General features: G+C 53.4%; 6 protein-coding genes across 6 annotated transcripts; 3 read left to right on the plus strand and 3 right to left on the minus strand.

Moving 5' to 3' along the window:
• Positions 1-330: 330 nt before the first annotated feature.
• On the plus strand, positions 331-4,101 carry PV07_00768 (uncharacterized protein). Its single transcript, XM_016387245.1, has 2 exons — positions 331-1,106; positions 1,162-4,101. The coding sequence occupies exons 1-2, from the start codon at positions 827-829 to the stop codon at positions 2,367-2,369; spliced, it is 1,488 nt and encodes a 495-aa protein (XP_016254173.1). The 5' UTR covers positions 331-826; the 3' UTR covers positions 2,370-4,101.
• PV07_00769 (3-hydroxyisobutyrate dehydrogenase) lies at positions 4,058-5,703 on the minus strand. The gene is made up of 3 exons (XM_016387246.1): positions 5,464-5,703; positions 5,244-5,401; positions 4,058-5,007 (listed from the first exon to the last, which is right to left on the minus strand). The coding sequence occupies exons 1-3, from the start codon at positions 5,600-5,602 to the stop codon at positions 4,282-4,284; spliced, it is 1,023 nt and encodes a 340-aa protein (XP_016254174.1). The 5' UTR covers positions 5,603-5,703; the 3' UTR covers positions 4,058-4,281.
• Positions 5,704-5,878: 175 nt separating this feature from the next.
• Positions 5,879-9,627, minus strand: PV07_00770 (uncharacterized protein). Its single transcript, XM_016387247.1, has 2 exons — positions 9,108-9,627; positions 5,879-9,057 (listed from the first exon to the last, which is right to left on the minus strand). Exons 1-2 carry the CDS (start codon positions 9,505-9,507, stop codon positions 6,044-6,046), a joined length of 3,414 nt encoding a protein of 1,137 aa, XP_016254175.1. The 5' UTR covers positions 9,508-9,627; the 3' UTR covers positions 5,879-6,043.
• Positions 9,628-12,890: 3,263 nt separating this feature from the next.
• Positions 12,891-14,489, minus strand: PV07_00771 (uncharacterized protein; the record flags this gene model as incomplete). Its single annotated transcript, XM_016387248.1, has 3 exons — positions 13,931-14,489; positions 13,777-13,871; positions 12,891-13,551 (listed from the first exon to the last, which is right to left on the minus strand). The coding sequence occupies exons 1-3, from the start codon at positions 14,426-14,428 to the stop codon at positions 12,891-12,893; spliced, it is 1,254 nt and encodes a 417-aa protein (XP_016254176.1). The 5' UTR covers positions 14,429-14,489.
• A 4,483-nt stretch (positions 14,490-18,972) lies between these two features.
• On the plus strand, positions 18,973-20,708 carry PV07_00772 (uncharacterized protein; the record flags this gene model as incomplete). Its single annotated transcript, XM_016387249.1, has 2 exons — positions 18,973-19,693; positions 19,741-20,708. 2 exons carry the CDS (start codon positions 18,973-18,975, stop codon positions 20,706-20,708), a joined length of 1,689 nt encoding a protein of 562 aa, XP_016254177.1.
• A 503-nt stretch (positions 20,709-21,211) lies between these two features.
• Positions 21,212-22,364, plus strand: PV07_00773 (uncharacterized protein; the record flags this gene model as incomplete). The annotated part of the gene is made up of 5 exons (XM_016387250.1): positions 21,212-21,565; positions 21,652-21,724; positions 21,789-21,882; positions 21,968-22,197; positions 22,276-22,364. The coding sequence occupies 5 exons, from the start codon at positions 21,212-21,214 to the stop codon at positions 22,362-22,364; spliced, it is 840 nt and encodes a 279-aa protein (XP_016254178.1).
• Between the last annotated feature and the right edge of the window lie 596 nt (positions 22,365-22,960).

Here is a 22,960-nt window from a genome sequence, read left to right on the forward strand (position 1 = left end):
CACGCTTGACTAAGACGCCCGGATAAGCCATGCGTTGCCCCTCCGGATCAGCGCCCGCTTTTAACTGGTTCGTTTAGAGACCGCCTACTAGCCCTTGGAACAACGAGTACAGGGGCCTTTTAGCCTGGTGAGCCACCGCCCACCGCGGAAATGTGTCACCAATTTAAGCCTGAGAGGCAGCATCAGCCTCAACCAAAGCCTATTGAACCGACCCGTATGATTGCTTGATTCGGGGGGGGGGGGGGGGGGTGAGAGCCGGTGCCCTGGGAGTGTCTGATTTTAGGGGCCGCCACCCAACTCTGCAACACCACCAGGCCACACAGGAATACGGACGAGGTACCCATTATTGCGTCTCCTCCTCCTCCCCTCGCTCGTTTCACCCTGCGCATGGTTGACACGACAAAACACCAGATCATTGTGTCCGTTAGCTGATTCTCACCTTTCTGCTGCCTCCCGCTTTCGCTTCCCGTTGCCCGACCGTCATTAAACGTCTGACCTACCCACACCAACAATCACCGCTAAGGCACAATTTCGTCGCCATTGACCACCCTCCCCCCTTTGACTCGCACGTATCAAGTAAGCAGCAAAAGTCCAAAGTGGCGCAGGAAGGGCTGGTGGTCAGGGTTCTTTAGAAGGGCGGTCGGGCGCGAAGTGAAAGCCAAACCGATCCAAATCGCCCTTTTTCCCTCGTCTCATATGGCCAAAGCACGTCCGTCTGCTCAACTCGGTCCTCACGTCCATCGCGTCCAGTCTACGTGGGCGAATATGAGCTGATCCTGGCCCGCAATCTGGAGGGATACATACCGACTGCACAGATTTGGTCACCATGCAGGACCCGGTCTTGACTGTCTCGATCACCACCCCGCAGTCCTGGGCGCAACAAAATGCCATCAAACGACGCCGGATCCCTCGATCACCACGGCGCAACGTCATCTCTCTCAAGCACTTGGATCCCAAGGTGAAGAAGGCCAAGGAAGAGTTCCTGTCAAAGGCCATCGCAAGTCAATTGCAGATCAAGAGGTCCCCCACCAATGGACTCCAGCTTGATCCTTTCCAAACCTTGCCAATCCCAAGCACCGGCTGCGTGGGTAGCATGGCCCAATATTGTGAGTGCAATGGCTGACAGTCTCTCCTGCTTCCATCTTGTCTGATTAGATCCAGATGTCCAGGTCTGGGCGCCTCAGCATGGCACCGCCTTTTCGTTCGACGGCCATTCTAACCCCTATTTGAGCCTGCTCTGGCCCTTTGCTTTGACGTCCGATATCTACTTCGAAGGTCTTATCGCTCTGTGTCGGGCCACATACCTCGCCACTTCGGGCCAGTCCGCCCGCGGTGATCGACACTTTGTATGGCATCGAGGTAATGTCATGACCAAACTGCGCACCCGACTCCAAAACCCTCAACAGTGTTCGGACGATACTACCATCTTGGTCGTGGCGACGTTGGGCACGGTCGATTATATTCTGGGAGATCACACTGGCGCCTATGCTCACGTTTCGGGCATGAGACAGATGATCAAGCTTAGGGGTGGCATCAAGGGCACTTCCCCTTGGGAACGACTGCTCAGGGCTAACGTCGATGCCTACGAGGCCCTGTGGTCCTTTCTGTTTGCGGCAGATTCTACTCCTGACAAGTCAACTCGGTTTTCGGGACAAATTCTGCAAAATGCAGAGTTCCCCGTCTACATGGCCCATCCCTTCAAACCAGAAGTCTGTGAGATGTTGTCCAAGTTGCCTCAAGGCTTCTGTGACATTGGGTTGACAGGTGTGCTGTCCTTACAAATGATTCGACTGCTATCCCATTTCGCGACTGTAAAGGCGAAGCTGTCGGATACTATTCGAATCGAAGAATTCGGTGTGACAGGGAGAAGGAAGATCCAGACGACCCTCGAAGATCTCCATCGACTTGCTACACTGCAAACTACTCCTACAGAGAGGTTTCTATCTCACGGACTGGTGGCATATTGCTACCTGCTGAGAGTCATCCATTTTCAAGATCATCTGACTGGTTTCTATGAGACAGCTCTGAAAGCACTGGCAGACATCGCTCTACACCAAACTCCCAGCCACAAATCTCCGGAACGCAAATGTTACCTCTGGACCAACATGATGATCGGAACAGTCATACAACACGGGCAGATCCGTCCCCGTGGCTGGACGTCGGTCATGGGACAATTCTTGGACAACTATGGGGAAGCTCGACAATGGAAGAAGTTGGAAAAAGAACTGAAGATGTTCTTCTTTGAGGATGCTATTCGCCTTCTCGCAAAGGAGGCCTACGACGAGGCAGTCAGGAGGAAAGAAAGGGGGGAGTCCGAAGAGCGGGATTCGCGTGTGGCCACTATGGCTATCCGGAATGTCATTCTATAGACAAGGACGCCCTGTGAATCGAACGAAGACACGCCTGATCTAACAATCTTCCATTTGGACTAGCCACGAAATGGCAAGACGCCCTTGACCATCCCAATTTCAATCCGCTATCACCTCGAGCAGATGGATCGACTTCAAACAGATGCAAATGTTGTCGAAAGTCAATCAACTGGTCCGCAGAGTCTCGAGGCACGAGAAAACCTAAGGTGACTCGATGGAGCCAACAACAAAGCTGGCTCAAAGGTGTATAGCCTTTGTTTGGGGGGCTACAACTAATCGCACACCATTACCTCGGCCCCCAGCAAACTTGACCGTGTCCTTCGGTATGTTCCGGTCATCAATACGCAGGATGTCGCATGGTCTGGCATCATCTCTGACGACTTTCAGTGGTGCTCGCCAACTCTGATCGAAAGCACTTTCTGTTCTTTCAAACAGCGCATGCTTTGAGTCGCAGCTCATTACTGCAGGAGTTCTAGTTGGATTAGCGCAGGGAATCACCGAAGCTTTGAATATGACGCTCAGCTCGAGAGGTCGAGCAGGCGAGGATCTGATAGCACAATGATGCCCGAAGTCTGGACCATTCGCAATTGTGGCAAATCGACTTGTTCCAAGTCCCACCCGCCTCTGGCTCTTCCTGTGACGAAACGAAACAAAAGGAGAGTCCTGGCTCATGAGACGTCACACGACTTTTGGGCACAAGCACCTTGTGTGGGCAGCATGACCCAACAGTTTGACTCTCGACAGTCACACTTGGTCCAAGAGAGAATTCGGGGACCACGATCAAGCAGTCAGCAATTGGCAGGAGCTCTGCGCGATTCATTTTTCATCTTCAACCCGGTTTCGCTTGCCAGTCTGAAACGTGAGACTCGGGCACTCCGCTTCCACATGACTGCTGCCCGTCAGCCTTCTGCAACATTTATATGACTCCCGAGGTCATTCTGACTCCTCTCGGCCGCAGCCGCCGACATTGATTCCCCGGACGAGCCACCCATTCCCCCCTTTTCACAAAGCGATGGAGCAAGTCACAACGTTGGGTTTGGTGGGAGGAGCTTAGCGGGAAATCTCCGCTAATCATGCACCCGAGAAATGATTGGATGCATGGGATGGGCGGAAAGAAGAAAAGGGGGGGGGGACGAATAAGAACGGCAAACAACGTTGCAAAGGGAAAGCCAATAAGCTAGTTGTCATGGAAGCCCGATTGTGCATTTTTCAAAGGCTTTTTTGGGCCTATAGGTTGGGACTCGATGTTGGATGTGCCCATCTATTCATCGTGCAGGTTATATCTCTTGTTCAGGGGACACCTGTATTTCTCTGTCGGAAAGGCTCAAAGCAAGGCAAGGAACCGGCAAGCAGGTGCAGCGCGGCAGTTACGGCACACTTTACCAAGACTCCATTGGTACAGAGAGTTCGTCGAGTTCGGGAGAAGAATACTCGGTACGGGCGTACACCCTCATTAGGCCCGTGATTGTGTAGAAATGATGCACACCCTTCTAGAGGTCCATACACGCTGCGAGAGCGTGTGAAGTTTATTGCTAGATTTGGTCGCTTGATGGCGTTCTCCTGCTCATGCCATCAAAACCCATACCATACCAGCCTGGGGCTCTGACAAGGGAAAACGTCGTGGGGGACAGCATCATCGAAGAGGGGGAAAGGGAGCCAATCTGGGAAATACTGCTGCGAAAGAAACGTCGACTCGAGAAATGCCCAGCTAGTTGTATGGAATAACTGTCAGACCTGTTTCCCATGCTATGGATACGGCGCTTTCATGGCCTGGCCGTATCTCGACCATGTCTCATGTACGTCCGCTGAAACCTTGTGTACTTGCATATACGTATTTATGTAGGTAGGTAGGATACACGCTTGGGACTTTTTTTTGGACAGAGAGCAGCACGCCCGCCCTGGCGGCTCGCCGTTATTCCTTCCCGCCCAGCCAGCGGTACACGACCGAGAAGTCCTTGCCCTTGTACTCCTTCTCGGTCTGGTCGTAGACCTCCTTGGCCTTGTCGGCGAGGGCGAGCTTGGCGCCGGCCTCCTGCGCGGCGGTCATGGCCAGGCGCAGGTCCTTGTTCATCAGGCTGACGCCGAAGCCGCCCTCGTAGCCCCGGGTGGCGGGGCTGGTCTCGATGACGCCGGGGACGGGGTTGTTGATCTCGCTGGGCCAGCTCTTGCCCGTGGCCGAGTTGAGCAGGTTCGCCAGCGCCTTGGGCTCGATGCCCCACCGCATGCCCAGGTTCATGGCCTCGGCGCACGCGATGTTGTTGATCGCCAGCGCGTAGTTGTTGGCCAGCTTCCCGCTCAGGCCCGTCCCCTGCGGGCCCATGTGCCACACCTTCCGGCCCATGAGGAGCAGGATCTTCTCGATCTGCGGGATGTCCTTTTCCTCGCACCCGACCATGAACGTCAGCGAGCCGGCGCGCGCCCCCACGACGCCGCCGGACATGGGTGCGTCCACGAAGTCGGCGCCCGCCTTGTCCTTGACCATCTTGGCCACCTCGCGCGAGGTGATGGGGTCGATCGTCGAGCAGTCGATGAACAGTCTCGACGGCCCCGTGGGAGCTTTGGGGAGGGAAGAGGCGAGGATTTCTTCAAAGACACCCTTGACATGTCGGGGTTCGGGGAGTGCCGAGATGATATTGTCCTATATGTCGTGAGGACACAACCGTTAGTCTGCACCGTTCTTCTGAGCTGTATCAGGGTTTGTTTTTTTTTTGGGCTCGAGGTTTTGGAATTGCTTTCAGAGGATTGGCTATAAAAGAAAGGGAAATCATGGCAAGGACAATTCCCGCAAACGGGAAATGTCCCCAACTTAGATCATAGATAGAACAAAGTTGCTCATCATGCAAGGGGAATGAGAACCACGGTGCCAAAACTCACCGCATTCTCAACCACCTCCCGAGGGTTCTTTGCCACGACCACTCCAGTCGGTGTAGCTTCCTGAGTGAACCTCTCCAGCGCCGCAGCGTTGACATCGTAGACGGTCATCGAGTCCCCTTCGGGGATCTTGGCTCGTAGGTTCTTCGCCATAGGGTAGCCTTGAGAAGACGTTTTGTTAGAATACAATCCGCTCACATCGAAAGGGGATGGGAACACAAACCCATGGCACCCAGGCCAATGAAGCCCCATGACGCTTCACGCCCAACTGTGCTGGAAAAGTGCCGCTTGAGGCCATTGTAAAAGGGTTGCGATGGTGAAGCCCGCCGCAGCAGAGCGAGGGACATGACAGGCGCCGTCATCGCTGCTGAGCTTGCCTGGTGCTCACATCTGGCATTGGGAGCAACTAACTGCGGCCGATGGACGCAGGTTAAGTGGAAGTTAGAGTGCGGAGTGTTGGCCGAGGCTTCGACAAATGGATTCGGGGAAAAGCTGGAGCTGCAGGTCAAGAGGCTGGAGCTGGACGCGCAGCTCGAAGAAGGCCGGTCTTGGCCCGCCGCCAACCGAGATCCGGCGTCGGCTTCGTCTTGGTCTTCGACGTCTCATCTCTCGAACCAGATGCCAGCAGAGTCTATGGGTGTTTGGGTTGGAAGGAAGAAATTCAATCTACCTGAATTACCACTGCTTTCTAAGACTAGAGAGCATTGAAGAACGAATAGAACCGAGTCCCACAACATGTATGAGAATAGTGTAGCAAAACAAAGAACCCTCATCTCCCCGAAAGAAACGCTGTAGACATCTCCTCAACGCCGTCTAGACTTGCCCTTTCCCTTCCCACTTCCCTCCGATCCACCACTTGTGGATTTGGAAAGCATGGGAAAGTCTTCGTCCATGGCCATCCGGCTTTGTTCCTCGGCGAGACTCAGTTGCAAGGCAAACTCCAAGTCATCCTCCTCCTGCACCGCTGCTTTTGCTTTGCTGCTCCCGGCCTTCCCACTTCGCGAAGGCGTACCATGTCTTGAGCCTTTCGCATATCTGATAGGTATGTCGAAGTCACTGGCGCTCATCGCAGGGGACGACGATACCTGTTCGCTTTCCAATAGACTCAATCGGAGGGCTTCCTCCAGCTCCGCATCAGCCGCATCAGCCGCATTATCCGCACCGCTTTGGGAAGGATTCGGCGAGGCAATCGAGCTGCCGCCATAGGTCTCCTTCCTTTTCCTTTCGTCGCTGGAAAATGCCTCCTCGCTCAGCATGGTAGCATAAGCCAGTAGCTCTTCCTCGCTTGCCCCTTCGCCCAGGATATTGGTGCCAAATCGCCCGCTCAGACGTTCGAGCTCTTTCTGCCTGACAAGCTTCTCCCGCTCCATCTCATGCCTTTCATTGCTGATGTAGTCCTTGATCAGTCCACGTCCCGTTGCACTGACCTTCTGGCTGGCTGGCGTAGAATTGCTGCCACGCTCTGAGCGGCGACGCAGCTGACCCCTCTTGCGCGTCTTGTACGCATCGGCGGCAGTGGAGCTGTAAGACCAGTATCGGACATAAGATCCCAAGGAAACCATACCCCGCAAGACTGTCGGATCCGGATCGAGGACTATCGCCCCTGCAGCATAGTAATTGTTTCCAACACCCTGCACAGAAGCTTCGGCTTGAGCGATGCGCCGTCTTGCCCGGTCCGAGAACCGAGAATTGAGCGTCCTGACTGGTTCAGCTGTGGACACCAGAGGATCCCATGCCTGAACCAGGCCTTCGTTGCCACCATGCACAACGTACAGCGAAGTGAGGGCAAGGGATGCAATCTGAGGAGATTTTGTGTATATAACCCTGACTGGTGAGACGGTGTTGACAACCTCAGGGCTGGGGGAGAGGCTAGCACGCATGTCCCAAAGCATGACAATGCCAGACATCGTACCGATTCCGAAAAGACGTGCACGGTGGCCAGGTATTTCCGAGCTCGAGCTTACCGTCCCAGTATGACCCAGGGGGGATGCAAGAGGAGAAGACGTATTGGAGCCACCAGACATTCCAAGCAGAGGATCCTCACTGACGTTCAGGGTTGCGAACTCCGACTCGTCAGAAGCCAAGGCTGAGATGTGAATGTTGCGATGTTCAGCGAACGAGAAGTTCGACAGGTGCCAAATCTCTCGGGTCCTCGAGCCCAAGTCATCTTGGCTGGAGGTGCGCGACCTGGGGACACTTCTCGGCGCCGGCGAGGAATACGGAGACTGCTGCGTTGGACTTGCCGTCCCAAAGATCGAAGCCTGCTTGATGGTCGACTGAATGGTGGGCCAGCTGTCCAGCTCCGGATCGACGGCGATCTTGGTCATGCACCTAGTGAAACGGCGTACCGAAGCCACATTATTCCCATACAAACCACAATCTACGACGAAGACTGACTCCCCTGCATTCGCACCATCGTCGCCAGCGAAATCACAGATCAGTCGTCGCTGCATATCCCACCCGTTGCAAATGTTCTGAAAGTGCTTTGGTTTGTACCGCAGGAATTCTTCGACCTCTTTGGTTTCAGCGACGATTTGGTCTTTGCTCAAGCCGCACTCGTCACCCGAGATGCGTGGGCTGTAACTGCCATCAACCTTGGCTGTGCCAAAGGGGTCTGGTTTCGCGGCGCGTCGTGTAGCCTCGACCAATGACCATTGTACACTTCTCCCCGTTCTCCAAGCCAGGCGATCAAGCTCTTCGGGCGAAGCTTTGCCGACAAAGTCTGGCCGGGTAGGAGCATCTGTGAGGTAGAACACCTCTCCGAGAGCATTCAGAACAGTTGCCCAAATTCGATGTGAAGATGATCTCCGAACAGAGAACCTTTCATCGACACAAATTGCAATGATTGGGACACCTGGACAGAGGACCCACTTGGCTGTAAGTTCTCCCTTTTCGAAGCGGCGATCATGGACTGGATTGACACCAAGGGCATATGCTGCCAGAACTCCATTCGAGAATCCTGCAAGAAAGCCGAATATGCCACTGGTGGCCTTGAGAACAGACTCGGACTTGGCAATCCAGACCGAGCAAACAGCACAGCCGATCATGGTTGTTTCAGGGATGCCGAGAGCATGGTTGGCCATCGAGGAGATGGACACGAATCGGCCCCGCTGCTCGCTAGTAGACGTGTAGAAGACACGGCCGCCAGGACAAGCCTCTCCATACACTTTCCCATAAGGCTGACTGAGATCCATGACATTGGCCATCCCAACCACATTCCCGGGACCCAGACCATAAGGCAACTCGCCGGGGAACTGATCAGCAAAGTGTTTGAAAGCATCGAAATCCGTCAGGCCCCAGGCGCCCGGTTTCCCACTAGCCGGGTCGCTGACAGTGACAGCTCCTTGCTCTACAGCCCCATGCATGAACAACGGCTGCTTCTTGTTCAAGCCCACCCCAAATGTAGCGTGCAAATGGCTGACTGGGTAATACAAGCCGGATGCGTAGGTAGTGACTGCAGCTGCAGCTGCACTGCTGGCGTGACGGGATGCACCGGACCGAGAGATTGCTTCGATTGCGGGCCGGCCGCGGCCTAGAGAACGCAGCAATCGTGTTCGAAGGATATACTCGCTTCTCCATGAAGAAAGGGCTGACAGCCGCGTGAACGATCTGCGCTGTGCTCTGTCAACATCAGATACCGACTCTTGTGCCACCTTGCTTGACCCAGCACCCAACGCTTCCGCACCGGGAAAGTATCTGGCAAACGCGATGCGCCACGCGTGTGGTGTGGTGACCAATTTGTGGAACCGCTGAGACACGAGACTCATCGAAGACAGCGTCTCTGGGGGGAGGTGAGAGAGAATATGGGTGAGAACCTCTGTAACTTGTTAGAACCTGTTTTGTACGAATGTGTCATTCACCTCGTACCATTCGGGAAGTTCTCAATTGAAACCCTCGAAGTCTTGTCTTTCGAAGATGGAATAACCTGGAAGATCATGCCATCGGATGGTTTCCGATATTGTGTGTGTGCCCTTTCATACTCGTCGATACGACTACCAGGAGAGCCTTGAGAGGAACTGTCTCGACTGCTTATCCATCTGGCGTTGGAGGACCGTCCACGCTGGGTGCCGCTGGAGTGTACGGAGACATTGTCAAACGGTTCATCTGCATCTGGAGTCGGTTCACTGGGGCTTCTCGTGGAGGGCAAGCCGCCAGAGGCCTCATGTTCAACGTCTGGAAGTCCATGCTGTGTAGAAGGCGAGGGGAGTTGCTGGGTTGGTTCTACTGAAGTCGCGTTTTGAGAGGCTTCAGAGGGCGCAGGGTGCATAAAAAGTTTGAAGAGAAAACTGGTTGGATTGTCAAGACTGAGCCAAGGGTTGGGTCAGTCTAAAAGTCTGGCGCAGGTATGGTTTGAGAGAATCTGTTGTCTATCGTAGAGAGATCAAGCAGAAAGGAGGCGTGTTGTCACTACTGATGAATCTCAGCGGATGATTCAATCTCGGGCGATAGAAGTAGGCTAGCCACTTTGGAACTAGTCTTGCAGGACACGCTGAATTAACCATTTCAAGGCTGCGCTCATGTCAACATCCCTCCAGCCCGCTCCTGGTCCTCAATCTGTGTTAAGATACCTACATCTACACCATCTCTGGCCTCACGAGACAGCTGCTCTGGGTACGTTATTCTTGTCTCGGTATACTTTGAAGTTGAGGAGAAAGGAAGTGTATACAGGCCAATGTCTAAATGGAGGACTATGGTCCTGGATATGAGAGATTAGGACCACTCCAGGAGGTTTTCTTATACCAAATTATAGGAATCCGGTGAACACTCTGGCGCAACGGAGATTAGATGATTAGTAGTGCAACCAAGACATCGGCATAGCAGGATCAACACCATCTCTCGGTAAGGTACAACCTCGACTCAAGCCTGAGGCTTTGCAAGAAGTCATGTCTCCCCACTCTTGCCAAAGATACCCCCACACATTACTACTCAATCACAACTTTACGACCTTCTTCCTCCCAGTGGTAAGTCCTAGGCCTGCTCTTTGGTCGTCTTCTTTCTCTCCGACGCGCCCTTAATCTTTGTGCTCAGATCTCCGGTGGGGAGATTAAGGGGGAAGTCGACAGCCATCAGTATCATTGTGAAGAACAAATACCAGCCGAAGACACAGAAAACGAAGACGAATGCCCCGGCAGCCTGTTTATCAATTAGTCTATCTTCATGCGGTAGACCGTTCTCGGAAACACTTGAAGACACAAACTGTGGAAATTTCTGTTCCCAGCCGTTGTTCCGCGCAGTCGAGTGATATCTTAAACCACAATGAGTAACTTACCTTTTGACACTTTCCAGCAATGGCTGTCTTTCCTTCTGCCATCGTCCAATAGGTAGCCATTAACATAATGAAGGCGAGATCAATGAAGAAAAACACCAAGACAAACGTGATGTTTGTCCTCAGTGAAGCCACCAGGAAGAAGAAGGTCACAAGAGCCATAACCATGAAGAAGAATGCTGTTAAAGTGATCATCAGCAGAGTTGCAGATTCTAGCAGAGGGATTCTCACCGAAGCTCGAGTAGAACTGTTCGGCGCCACCAGGATGGGTAGTGTAGTAGGCCTGCGCGTTAAAATCGGGCTGGAGTGTGGCTCCCATTGCTAACCAGAAGGCGCCTTGAAAAGAATGGTGTTAATTGGTCCCTCACCTCGAAGACAATATCTGACAACAGCTGCATAGTCATTTGGCTTACCATAGCAAGCGAAAACAACAAAGGGAAATGTATTGCCAATGATGAATTCCAGCACACAGCCTAGGACTTGAAGCATGCCGCCGAAGAAAAAGAATAGTCCTCTGCAATGACAAGTTAGTCGGTGGATGAAGGACGCAACTGGGCACGAAAAGAGCAGACAGAACTTACATGATGGCCGCGCCACCACCCCCGGAGCCTCGCCAACCCATAAGATTACACCCTAAAGGCATAGAAGCGATCAAGAACCCCATCAACGGCCTGCGACCCGACAGTCAGTTGACCGGTCTGCGGGTAGTAGGTTTCCTGTCTGAATACACTTACATAGGAGTAGGGTTTGCAAATGTGCTTCGAAGATGTCCTAGCCTCTGGGTGTAAGGGCTAAGGTACATCGACTCGAAGACTTCTCTTGGGATGACCACACTGGAGGCGGTCTGGTAGCGCGTCAAGTATTCATTTCGTTGGTCCTGAATCTTGTCTTCTGCCGATGTCCCGCCCTGCAAAGTGTTCTCTGTGCCGCTATATCGTTGCCCGTTGGTCTCCATGTTGATTCAATCTTTTACTTCGAGTCTTGCGTAATAGGTTGTTCTGGACAAGAATTTGTCCGCGACAGGCAGAAAGATGCAAGCAACAGTGCTCGAGTAAACGACCATTGTTCCTTTAGGGGCCTTTATAGCCCGGTTCTTCCGTCGACCGTCTTTCCATGCAAGACGAATGCTAACGATTGACCTCGACCAACATCCACGTCATAGGTGCCAGCTGACCTGTTGTTCCACCAGGAGATGAGGATACTACAGGCCAAAGCGGTAGGGCATCGGTGAGATTAGCAAATTTATCCCTTGAGCTCGACTTGATCTGTTGATAAATGGGCCGATCGTTTGAGACGGGTCCCGCGGAGAGTACGACGGCTCACCAGTCGGCACATGTTTGAGGTCAACCGGTATAGCCGTGCACTCCATTCGGAAGACAACATACTCGCTTGTCCACTTTGGATTCATGGACGTGCCGTATGTGGGATCGTGACGAAGGTCTCGACTGCCGTGGTGTGCTTGTTCGATGTCATGATCAACGACACTGCCTGGGGCTGCTGTGCTGATCGAGCGATTAACGCACTATAAGTGAAGGACCCAGATAGAAGGTACTTGACGCAACCGCGAGCGCGCTTGAAGGATCAGTAGGACGGAATACTTTCACCATTTTGAAAGCTTACTCTTAAACAAAGGTCATTGATTGGGCGAAGGAACCAACAATACTCCATGAGGGTGGACTAGGAACTGGAGTTTGCTTGTATCATCTTGCCTTCCATTCCTCCCCACTCATGATTAATCCTCAGTTCATAGCACGGTCACAATTTGCACTTAGCTCAACGGTTACCTTGATGTCTGCAGACAACGCTCAGCTAAAAGGAAGATCGTATTGAAGTAAGTTGGACCCGCGGAGCTTCCCGTACCAGTGATATAGGAGCTTGTCTATTCCGCCCGGACCAGACGGCAATTCCCCCCTGGTCACGAAATCACCGCGTTGGTTGAGGATCTGGATTCTAATGATGTGTATTTCCGCTCCCTTGGTGGCACAGTCCTCAAACGATCACTTCAAACATTGCATTGGAAATATGGACAAGACATCACCACCCTTATTTCCACTGACCCTGTTCGTCACCTCTCGCATGACTTGAGCCACTATATTCTCCCTCCGCTATCTCCAAAAGTCCTCCGTCTCCTGAAGATGTCATGAAATATAGTATTCTCCTTCGCCTATTGGCTTACAAAAAGCCGTATGTCTGAGGCGTTGATGGAGAAAGCAAAAGTCGATGATTTAGCTACATGCATTGATATCCATTCAGCATGAGACAACATATCCTAGGTCCCTTTTTGAGTCTCGCCGTTCGTCCTGTTCAAGTGAATACCAGAGGAGAAGATTTCCCCCAACTCGACGATGACAAAGACAGTTCTGTTTGTGCTGAAGTTGAACACCTCATTTAACTTCATCCTCACGCTCCATTGCAAAATTGTACTCCCATTGTCTCTCCTCCTCCTCACGCTGCAAGGCTCTTAAGCGAGTCAGATTTTCCTCCATCGACATCGCCTCCTCATCAGTCTCCAATGATCTTAAGATCGACGAATTGTACTCCATTTGCTTCTCCTCTTCCTCCTGCTTACGCTCCAATGCTCTTAAGATGGACAAATTGTTCTTCCTTTGCCGCTCCTCCTGCTCCTCCTCGAATTCGCGTATATCCTTCATAATCATTTCTTGGTGGTCTAGCTCCAGCTCAAACGCGTTGAGGTTGTCGTCGTCGAGCCAATTCGTGCGATGACGAGGCCGAGTCCCCCAGACTTTATTTGCAGCAGACCAAATTGACTCGTGGAAGGCCTTGCAGGTCTCCCACTGATATTTTCCGAAACTGCCACTTACTGTGGCACCCTCGATGAAGCGGTTGAGGATTTGACGACATGCGGCCTCAGATTCGGCATCGCCGTACTCATCCCAAACAAACTCCTCTGTGTGCCTCAAGTTGTATAACGCTTGGCCAGCAGTTCCACGCTTGCCTCGGGTGTTCAATAGTTCTAGCTTCCGTTCCTCAAGCTCCCAGCTCACGAGTCCAAAGTGCTCTGTGACAGCAGCAATGGATAGCTGTCTGCATGTGGTCACACATTAGCCGCTTCATCTGATGAGGTACTAGACTCGTTGGGTCAGAGGATCAGTCACAAGCCACATGCGATGTTGCTCACTGGTCAAGAAGCAGGCTAATGTCCGAGGCTCGTATCTCAGACTACGCAATTTCCGCCTACCATGAACCGCTTGGCAAGTATACACTCAGTGCTATTTGCGGAAGATAATGAAACAAAGGATCTAGTCATACCGAAATAAGCAGAACGGGTTTTTGTCCTCCGATATAATCTCATGCAAGCAGATGCGCATACACTGAGTCTGACTCAGGGGTTCTTGGGATGGTCCCTTGCTTTGGTCAGAAAATATTCTGGAAGCTTCGAGTTAGTAGAGGCGGGATAGCCTACCGGGACCCATGGGTCGAGTTGTTGTTGCCCGGACGAGAGACGAGAGCTCCATCTCGCCGCTCGCGCCTGGATTTCCTGGACTAACATATCCTCGCGCAAGACACTGATACCACTTGGTGAAGCCGAATCGATGAGCAATCCGGTTTTTGTGCATCGTGCTATACGGTGACGACCAAGATTATAAAATTGAAAGTCATGCTGTTCCTTATGGCCTGCCTCCGCCTTGATGTCACGGGCTACCTGGATCGCGAATGAAGTGCATCGACCTGGCTGCCGCAATAATTCCTCGAAGTCGATTTCCGCGTCAATCAAGTGGTGTATACGAGATTCCCGTAGAGCCTGGGGATTCTCAACGTAGTCTTCATACGTAAGGTTCGCCTTCTTCAGAAGGAAATCGATCATCCAAAACGTTGTGTATGGTGTGAGAGTGAAAACATAAGCCCAGCTGTCTTGCAGGGACCAAGCATCGTATCCCGTGCTCTCTTGTGATGTTGACATGGCTGTACGGTGGGTGAGAGATACTTTGAGGCTTGGGCATTTACTCGTGCGTCGGGCAGAGCTTTCTTTCTGTGATTGACAAGCTCTCGCAAGGCTGTCGCCGAAAAGATATGGTGGCGAGTTGCCCACTCACGTACCTCGTATCCACTAGCTCTTCGGCTCCTGGCACCAGCTGGCGCTCTCCCGAGCCACTTGTGTAGGGCGCGTGACAAAACAACAATGGTGTCCAAGTCAAGAAGGTGAGCGATCAATTGCCAAGGCGCGGATACGAAGCAACAGGCGGCTCGGCGGCTCGAGCCTCGTTCAGCCTTCAGCCTTCAGCCTTCCACTGAAGTACGGGCTGGTGAGGCTGCATAGGTTCTCCCCACGGGGCACAAATATATATCTTGACATCTCCCTTTGATGAAGTTGGGTGCGAGCCGGGATTAGTCGTTATCGCCATCCATTCTTCTCGATGATTTTGGTGATGAGAATCACTTGCATATATCAATCATGGTTTCCATCATTGACCCTCAGGCAGCCCTCACCCCGCTATTTCCCAGCGACGCACAGTCCGATCAGGGTCCCCAGGCCACGTAGGGCAATCGAAATTCCATCATTCCGACTCAAGCTAAATGCTGTGGACAGGGTGATCATTGTTCCTGATATTGGAAACCCCCACAGCGCAACTTCGTGGGCAGAAGGTTCCTCTTCATGGCTGCGGTCCCTTTTGCCTGGAGTATTGGCTCATCCCATTGTTCTCGAGTTCCGCTACAGTCGCGGGAGCGGCGATAATTTCTCATGGGACCAAATCGTTCATTGCGGGGACTCCTTATTGGAAGTGGTCCTGGGCGAAGTCAGCGGTTCCTCTGTAAGGGGGCTCGCTACTCATCTTGTACGTGCTGATTTCGACCAGGGACTGCCGCGGCCGCTTTTCTTTGTAGGTCATGGCGTGGGAGGTCTGGTGGTCAAACGAGTGCGCCACAACATACAAAGCTAGCCATGGCATTGCTGACTCTTGAGAGGTTGTTGCAGTCCTCTGCAGTCAATTTTATCGGCGCACCTTTGAGGACATCATTGCACGGCTCGCGGGGATCGTGTTCCTTGGGGCGCCGCATCCGACCTTTGAAAATTCGCAACTCTGGTCAAAGCTTCCGTTGCTTCTGCGATCCAGCACGAGACTTCCAAAGAGCGTTATAGGGTCTAGCATCGCACTCGTCTCCACCATTGCTCGAATCTGCCAATCTTTTGATGAAGTCGTCCCGGAAGTCCCGGTGCTATCAGTCTATGAAGGAAAAGCGACAAAGCTGCCTTCTGCGTTTTTAAACTCGAAGCGAGAAATAGTAGGTCGAAGCAGTTCCGTTAGAGTCCGTCTCTTTGACGCACCTCAAGCTTGTTGACCGCGAGTTTTGCGCGACCCAAGCCAAAAACGAGTATCTGGTCAAATCCGACTCCAGTCATAATGAAATTTGCAAAATCTTGCCCGGGACAGAGCTATACCAACGTCTTTCTGCATTCTTGAGGATTGCACAGGATACTTATTTGCGGACCTCTGCCCCATCTAGCCGGCAAGGTAAGCAGCCTCTCCACCTTGTCATTCCTTGCTGACCACGAAATATAGGCCCACCTAGCCTTGTGGCCTGGACTGCTACTGCATCCGAGGCCCATGAAATTAGTATCTTCCTTCGAAAATCCCACTGTTTACCTCTGTGCCTAACTGATATCAGCTTGTCCTCCGCAAGAACCTGAAAACAATAATGACAGCACCGATGCAATCGCTGGATCTTCGGATGTTTCGGGCTACGAGGTAGTCCCGCTCAGAAATGGCTCTGCCACCTGCAAGACGACACTAAATCTTCCAATACACTTCATCCAAGCTCACAGTCCCAGCCCCGACTTTGTAGGACGCGAAGATGTCTTGCAGCAGATAAGGCAGGCACTTCATCCCCCTCAACCAAACGACCATCACTCGAGGTCCGCTGGTCTTAGAACCTTCGCGCTCTGTGGTATCGGGGGCGTTGGAAAGACACAAGTGGCTGCCCATTATGCGTTTGAAAGCAGAAACGTGTTCGATGCGATCTTTTTCTTGAATTCCAGCGACGCCTCGAAACTATCCCAAGCGTTCTCGGATATATCCAGGGCAATTGGTCTGACAACAGACGCTAATGCTACCAATCAAACAGTGACCAAAGACCTTGTTCTAGGGTGGCTGTCACAGCCAGTACATGAACTGTACGATTCCACGCAAAGGGCTGGGTCAAATGGGAGAGCGGAGCCAAGGTGGCTGCTGGTCTTTGACAACGCTGACAACTTGGCTATTTTGCGCGACTTCTGGCCAGTTTCAGGCAATGGTTCGATTCTAATTACTAGTCGAGATCCTCTTGCGAAGTCTCGGTCTCACGTCTCGGTGTCTGATGGAATTGACCTCGAGCCGCTGGATACGAAAACGGCCGGCAGCTTAATACGCCGCCTGACCAGCCGCAACCAGAGCAAGGACCTCGAAACGTCTGAAGATATCGCGCGGAAGTTGTCTGGGCTGCCACTCGCCATTAATCAGATCTCGGGTACAATCATTCGGCGCGATTTATCCCTAGCAGAGTTCTCTGAGCTGTATGAACAAGAAGCACTCCGGACTGACTTCCACAAGGTGAGCCTCGAGACGGGACCAGGAGTCAAAACGCTATGGACCGTTTGGGCATTTGAGGACATCGGCGCCACTGCTACAGCCTTGCTCGGTGTGATTGCCTTCCTTGATCCAGATCGAATTTCAGAAGAGCTGTTATGCTGCGGCCAAGGCGTTCAAGAGAATCTCCTGCCCCCTCATTACCCCAGCTCTACTCAAAGCTTCATCGATTCTCGCACTGAACTTTTGACATCCTCACTCATCAAACGTGACAAAGAGCGGCAAGAAATCACGATTCATCGAATCTTGCAAGATGCCACTTGCGCGCGGCTGAACGAAACCGCACTTCAAGCAAATTTCAAAGCCGTGGTTGAACTCCTGCACCACTCGTGGCCATTTGGCGAATTCGACTATGATATGAAAAGATGGCCTTGTTGTGAGCGGCTCGTCAGCCACGTGGCCAGTATGGGTCGTCTCTGCGATACAGATGACAAATTCCAACGTGTGGAAGGCATACAGCCGAAGCTAGCACGCTTGCTCATGGACGCAGGCTGGTGAGTTTGCTCTGCTCGATCACTTCAAGTCGCTGAGACAAGCAGGTACCACTTTGAGCGGAGCAACATTGCGGAAGCAAGACTTCATTTCGAAGCCTGCCGAAAGATCTGTAACATTGCCCCAGAGACAACAGCCATTACACGTGGAGATAATGAGTTCTGCTTGGCTGAGATGTCTTTCGTCCTGCATGATGCTGCCATGGCCATCAAACACGCCAGGTCCTGCATTGAAATATTCGAAAATTGTGATCTTCGCAACGAGGACCAATGGCGGCTTCTGCAAGCATATAATGAGCTCTGCGTGGCCTATCTCGCGGCAGGGCAGTTTGAGAACGCTATTCTGCAGGCCGACCTGGCCATAGCGACATATGCCGCGACTTCGAGCAGCGAATATCCCGAATGGCCCACCATCAACAAGGGCCAGGCGCTGTGCAATCTTGGACGCCTTGATGAAGCATCACAGGTCCTCGAAGATTATTTGCGGTATAGGGAAGCTGCTTTTGGAAACTTGGACCGTGAGTCGTTCAAGTGAGCCAAACTTCATCGTTTTAGATTCCTACGCTCACAAATAAAGGGCTGGAGTTGCTCTCCATGCTTTAGGGATTACCCGATGCGCTCAGGGCCAGTTCGCCGAGGGCCTTGATATCTTCTTCAAAGCTTTGGCTCAATTCCACGAGACCGTTGGTGCAACTCATTTCCGAGTCGCAGGCCTATACTACAGCATTGCGAAAGCGTACAGAGCAATTGGCCAAAGTGAGGAAGCATGGTGAGTAGGACTCTAGCTTTCGGACCCGGGCAGTAACTGAGTGTTCCAGCGCAATGCTCAAGAAGTCTGTCGATGTATACAGCAAGAGACCAGATCTTGCCGCCAGAACGGCCAAAGCCGCATTTGCACTCGCCCATCTCGAGTTGGCCCTTGGGTCCGTGGACGAGGCCACTCATGCACGAAGCACTGGCAACATGTGGTTGCAGAAGCTGTGCACCAATTCTGGGCGAGTGTTCAACGAAAGCGACCTGGACTCGCTTGTTCCCCACTGGCACAAGTAAAGGAATCGATTGCCCAAAGTCGGAGCATTTTAAGATCCAGCAGAACTTGGAATTTGGCCCGGGGCCACCCACAGGATCCAGGCTCTGAATGGTCTTCGCACTTTGGGACAAGGCAGCAAACCGTAGAACCGTATGTAAACGTGGTTCGCGCGATCAGGAGGCTGAGCCTCAAGCGGCTGCCCGCAGCGTGGCTGAGCACAGCTCTTCTCGTGGTCATGGCAAATCTTGCAAAAAGGAACACTTCGACTGCGCTCTTGTAACCGTGCCAGACTCCGATTCTCACTCTTCACTCGAGTGCGAACATCCGACAATGTATTAAACAGCATTGCGAGGAAACGACCATGGCAAACCTGCAGCCCCCTTCGGCGCCTGGCTCGAGAAATCCGCCAGACCCAAACAGACATGCTCCTCGAGACTACGCTGCAGCCGTGCACCGGCACTCCCTTCGGTCCAAAGAACATCATCTGTTTACGGGCACAAATTACCGCTCGTTGGCATTATTCCTGAGAAACAAAAACTCGCGCGCGTCGGCGGGAGCGGGCCAAGCCCCTGGGCTCTCGCGTGAGCACGACATTCTCATCATCCACGACTTGACGCCGGCCGGGCGTCGCATTACGCGCTTCAACAGCCTCACGGGGCTCCAGGATTTCCACAATCATCCCTTGCCGGCAGATCACTGTGGTCAATTGGTGTTCCTACGAGGCTTGCCGTCGCCAGAATGGGTCAATGCGATCGGGGCGCGCTACCGAGTAGATCCAGAGCTTTTCTGGCAGCACTTACCCTTGACCTCCGGACACGCAACGTTTGATCTTCCGGCGTTGGCATCTGCGGCCTGCAACATTGCAAAGCTGACCGTCACGTCGATCGGGCACCGAACCGTCGGCCATGCGCAATCCGTGCATGGTGGTTCCTCGGTGCTGGAGCCGACTCGCATGAGCGGCAGTGTCCTGGGCCCGGTGGGACAATCAATTGTCCGAAAGGTTTCCATCCACGACGAGCAGAATTTCTCGATTGAACAAGACGTGCACATCTCAATTATCAAAAGGGGGGAAGGGTGGCTGGGTGAGTCTGTCTGGTTCGCCAGGCTTCAGTGACTGACTTGCAACTAGCTCTAATCCTCATCGACAGTGGCCGCGATCTCGACGAAGGCTGGGTTGGGGCGTGGGATAGCAGTCTACATCAATGCAGCAGGGTGGAGGAGATTTTCAGCCCGGTCATCATGAAGGAACCCAGAGTCTGCTTTCAAGGTGCCGACGAAGGCGAGAATCCGCCCGTCACAGCACAACGACGGCCCTTTTCCCAAAGCACCTCTCTCTTGTCCGGCGAGCAATACGGATACTACCTCCACGCTCCAACGATGCGTGTCGACGCATTCTATGCTCTGCATGATGTATTTGCCTTTGTGGCAAGTGCCGAGAATCAATTCCTCAACATGCTGAACGCGAAATACCTGTCGAACACTCGAAGATACAGTACCATAAGCCAGCTGGAAAAGGAACTCACCAACTTGAGGTACCATAACATGATCGTTCGAGACCACGCTTCCCAGCTTCAGCGCACAATCGACTGCATTCAGAACAGATGGGACCCCCATTGGATTCGACCGAAGCGCCCAAGACCACCGAACAGGCAAAGCCCCCCGGCAGGTCCTGAACAAGGCCCCGAACACCTCCTCGCAGCACACGAAAGCGAGGTCCAGCGAACGGAGGCAGCTGCCTCGATGCTTCTCCGAGATTTCCACGGCTTGCTCCGGAAAGCCCAGGAACTCTCACAGCGCTACAACGAACGCATCGACGAGATCAGGACCAGCAACATGCTTGCCGAGTCGCGCAAGGCGACGGAGCAGGCCCGAAGCGTAACCCGGCTCAGCCTGCTTGCCTTCTTGTTTTTGCCGCTCTCGTTCACCACGTCCTTTTTCGGGATGAATTTCCGCGAACTGGGCCCCGACTTGAGTCTGTGGATCTGGGCCGTGACTTCTGTTCCGGTGTTTGTGTTTGCCCTGCTGTGTTGCTTCTGGGCCGATGTGGTGAAAGGGATATCGCTGTTTGGTCGTCGTGGCCGAAAGCAGTCAAGGTGAATTTTGCCTGGGGCCACCAGATTCTTGGGAATCAACCCGCAGCCTAGGAGATATGAGACGATGCCACGCCGAAGTTGAGGAGTGCCAAGACATAACGACATGGCGATGTCGTTGTGGCCCGTGCACGCAAAGAGCACGCCAAGACAAACTGCACATGAGAAGATGGACAGCAAGGCCTGCGTGTGTATCGTGTGTATCGAGAGCCCCCAAAAAACCCCCCACCCATCACCGCGCGTTGGGGGCGACAGCCGAGCAAAGTCTGGTACAGTCCGTCCAGAAGACCTGCGAGCCTGACCAGTGATGTTGTTAGCGTCATGCAAGCGAGCAGGCAGCAGGGCGCCTCAATCGCCGCAAACCCCCAGGAGAGCGCTGTAGTAGTCACCATTTCGGATACAGGGCGATGAAAAGCCGTGGTTTGCAGTCTGTTGCAAGGTTGGCGCGCACACGGGATTAAGAGCCTCCCCTGGGGGTTTTTTCTTTGTTATCAGTAACTTCCCAGAGCCATGGTGACGAATGACGGAGGATGGGACACCACGGCCTCAATGGTCTTCATCAAACCCGGGTCGTGGCCGTCGGACGAAAAACCCTACGAACTGCTCTACATCCCCACGGACGAGTCCCCGACGTCCAACTACGAGGTGCACACGGTGCCCAACATCCCGGTTCGTGACATGCGACCGTCCCTCGAGGCCCTGGACCTGGACCGGCACGGCTTCATCGTCGCCTCGCTGGCCAGTGCCCTCCGCTACGAGAACATCCGGGACGAAAAGGCGCTCCGGGACGTCTACGCCGCGGAGCTGCGCCACTTGCTGCTCGAGACTCTGGGCGCCCGTGCGGTCTTCATCCACGAGTGTGTGGTGCGTACAAAGTGGTTTTCCTTCTGTGTTCGCCGACGGGATGGCGTGAGTGACTGACGCCCCCGCTGACAACAACAAAACCCAAGTTGAGAAAACGTCCGAGCGATGCCGGTGCCACACATCAAGGGTATGGACAACCCATCCCAATCGCACACACAGGTGAGAAAAGGGGTCATGGTTCAACGACATGAAAGGGGTTCGGAACCTGATTGAAGCAAGAAAGACTACACGCCCGGCTACGTGCACAAATTGGTGGACCAGCTGGTCCCGGGAGAGAAGGCCTCCCTGGTCAAGGACCGTCGCTTTCAGATGCTGAAGTAGTGATGATGCCCCCCGCCCGCCGACTCCTGCTGTGCCCACTCGTTGCAGGCTGTCTGTCGATCTGACCGCCATTCCGCCTAGTGTTTGGAAGCCTCTCCGGGGCCCCCTCCGCGACTGGCCCCTCGCCCTGTGCGACCTGCAGTCCCTGCAACCCGAGCATCTGGTCGCGCTGGACGAGGTCCACGCCCAACAGTCCCTGGAGTCGCAGCATGTCCTCTACGACCCGGCGCAGCGCTGGCACTATCTGAGTAACCAGCAGGCGCACGAGCTGCTGATCTTCAAAGCGGCGGATTCGGTCGTGCCTGGAGAAGGTACGTATTGCACACTTTCTTCCACGACCTGGGATGGCTTTGGAAATCACTAGATTGATGACGTGGGCGTCTGGATAGTGCCACATGCGTCGTTTCTAGACCCCCGCGCACCGACCGATGGTGCTCCGCGCGAGAGCATTGAATTTCGGGTCCTTGTGGTCTACTGATCTCGGGGTTTGAATTTCAATTTGGACGGCACGCGGGATGGTTTTTGCTACATCCAAGGGAACAAAGATTTGATATTCAATTGCGCTGTGTCAATGCTCGGTGTCGTGGATCTCCAGCGTGAACTCTTTCCCAGCCAACGTGTGTCTCTCGTCAGTAGAGCCCACCTCGCCGGAATGGTGATCTCCATGCTTCACGTTGTTGCAGCAATGTCGCGGCATCAGCTCGAGTCCGCGGGGGTGGCGGCCTGAGCACAGAATGAGCCATGTCAATCAGCCGCGTAAAATATCCTCGTTGCTAGCTAGTCCCGCGAGCCTCGAGCATCTTGACAAATGCCTCGATCGTGTCCAACCGCAGCACTTTGGTCCCGTCAGCGGAAGCATCCTGTAGCGGCTGCGCGCCTTTTCCACCGCCCAAGCTCTTTGAGAAGCACGACGGATCGTGTCTCGACTCTTCGCTGGCGCGCTTGTCGACGTTGTTCGGCCAGTTCGCTTTCCAAGGCTGGTTTTGGGAAGACATTGTAGAGGGCGGGAGAGGTGTTGCTTTTGTTTCAACTGACCGGAGGAAGGTGTTTGGTAAATACAGGGGTCCAATACAG

This window comes from Cladophialophora immunda (assembly GCF_000835495.1).
Source record: "Cladophialophora immunda strain CBS 83496 unplaced genomic scaffold supercont1.1, whole genome shotgun sequence".
Classification (NCBI taxonomy): domain Eukaryota; kingdom Fungi; phylum Ascomycota; class Eurotiomycetes; order Chaetothyriales; family Herpotrichiellaceae; genus Cladophialophora; species Cladophialophora immunda.

What these genes read in the sequence shown, in the direction of transcription:
- PV07_00769 (XM_016387246.1), bottom strand. Translation starts at nt 5,602, where the DNA reads ATGACGGCGCCTGTCATGTCCCTCGCTCTGCTGCGGCGGGCTTCACCA. An exon ending in CATTGGCCTGGGTGCCATGG is followed by an intron (nt 5,402 to 5,463) that starts GTTTGTGTTCCC and finishes CGTCTTCTCAAG; the next exon opens with GCTACCCTATGGCGAAGAAC. An exon ending in GGGAGGTGGTTGAGAATGCG is followed by an intron (nt 5,008 to 5,243) that starts GTGAGTTTTGGC and finishes CACGACATATAG; the next exon opens with GACAATATCATCTCGGCACT.
- PV07_00768 (XM_016387245.1), top strand. Translation starts at nt 827, where the DNA reads ATGCAGGACCCGGTCTTGACTGTCTCGATCACCACCCCGCAGTCCTGG. An exon ending in GGGTAGCATGGCCCAATATT is followed by an intron (nt 1,107 to 1,161) that starts GTGAGTGCAATG and finishes GATTAGATCCAG; the next exon opens with ATGTCCAGGTCTGGGCGCCT.
- PV07_00770 (XM_016387247.1), bottom strand. Translation starts at nt 9,507, where the DNA reads ATGCACCCTGCGCCCTCTGAAGCCTCTCAAAACGCGACTTCAGTAGAA. An exon ending in AATTGAGAACTTCCCGAATG is followed by an intron (nt 9,058 to 9,107) that starts GTACGAGGTGAA and finishes AACAAGTTACAG; the next exon opens with AGGTTCTCACCCATATTCTC.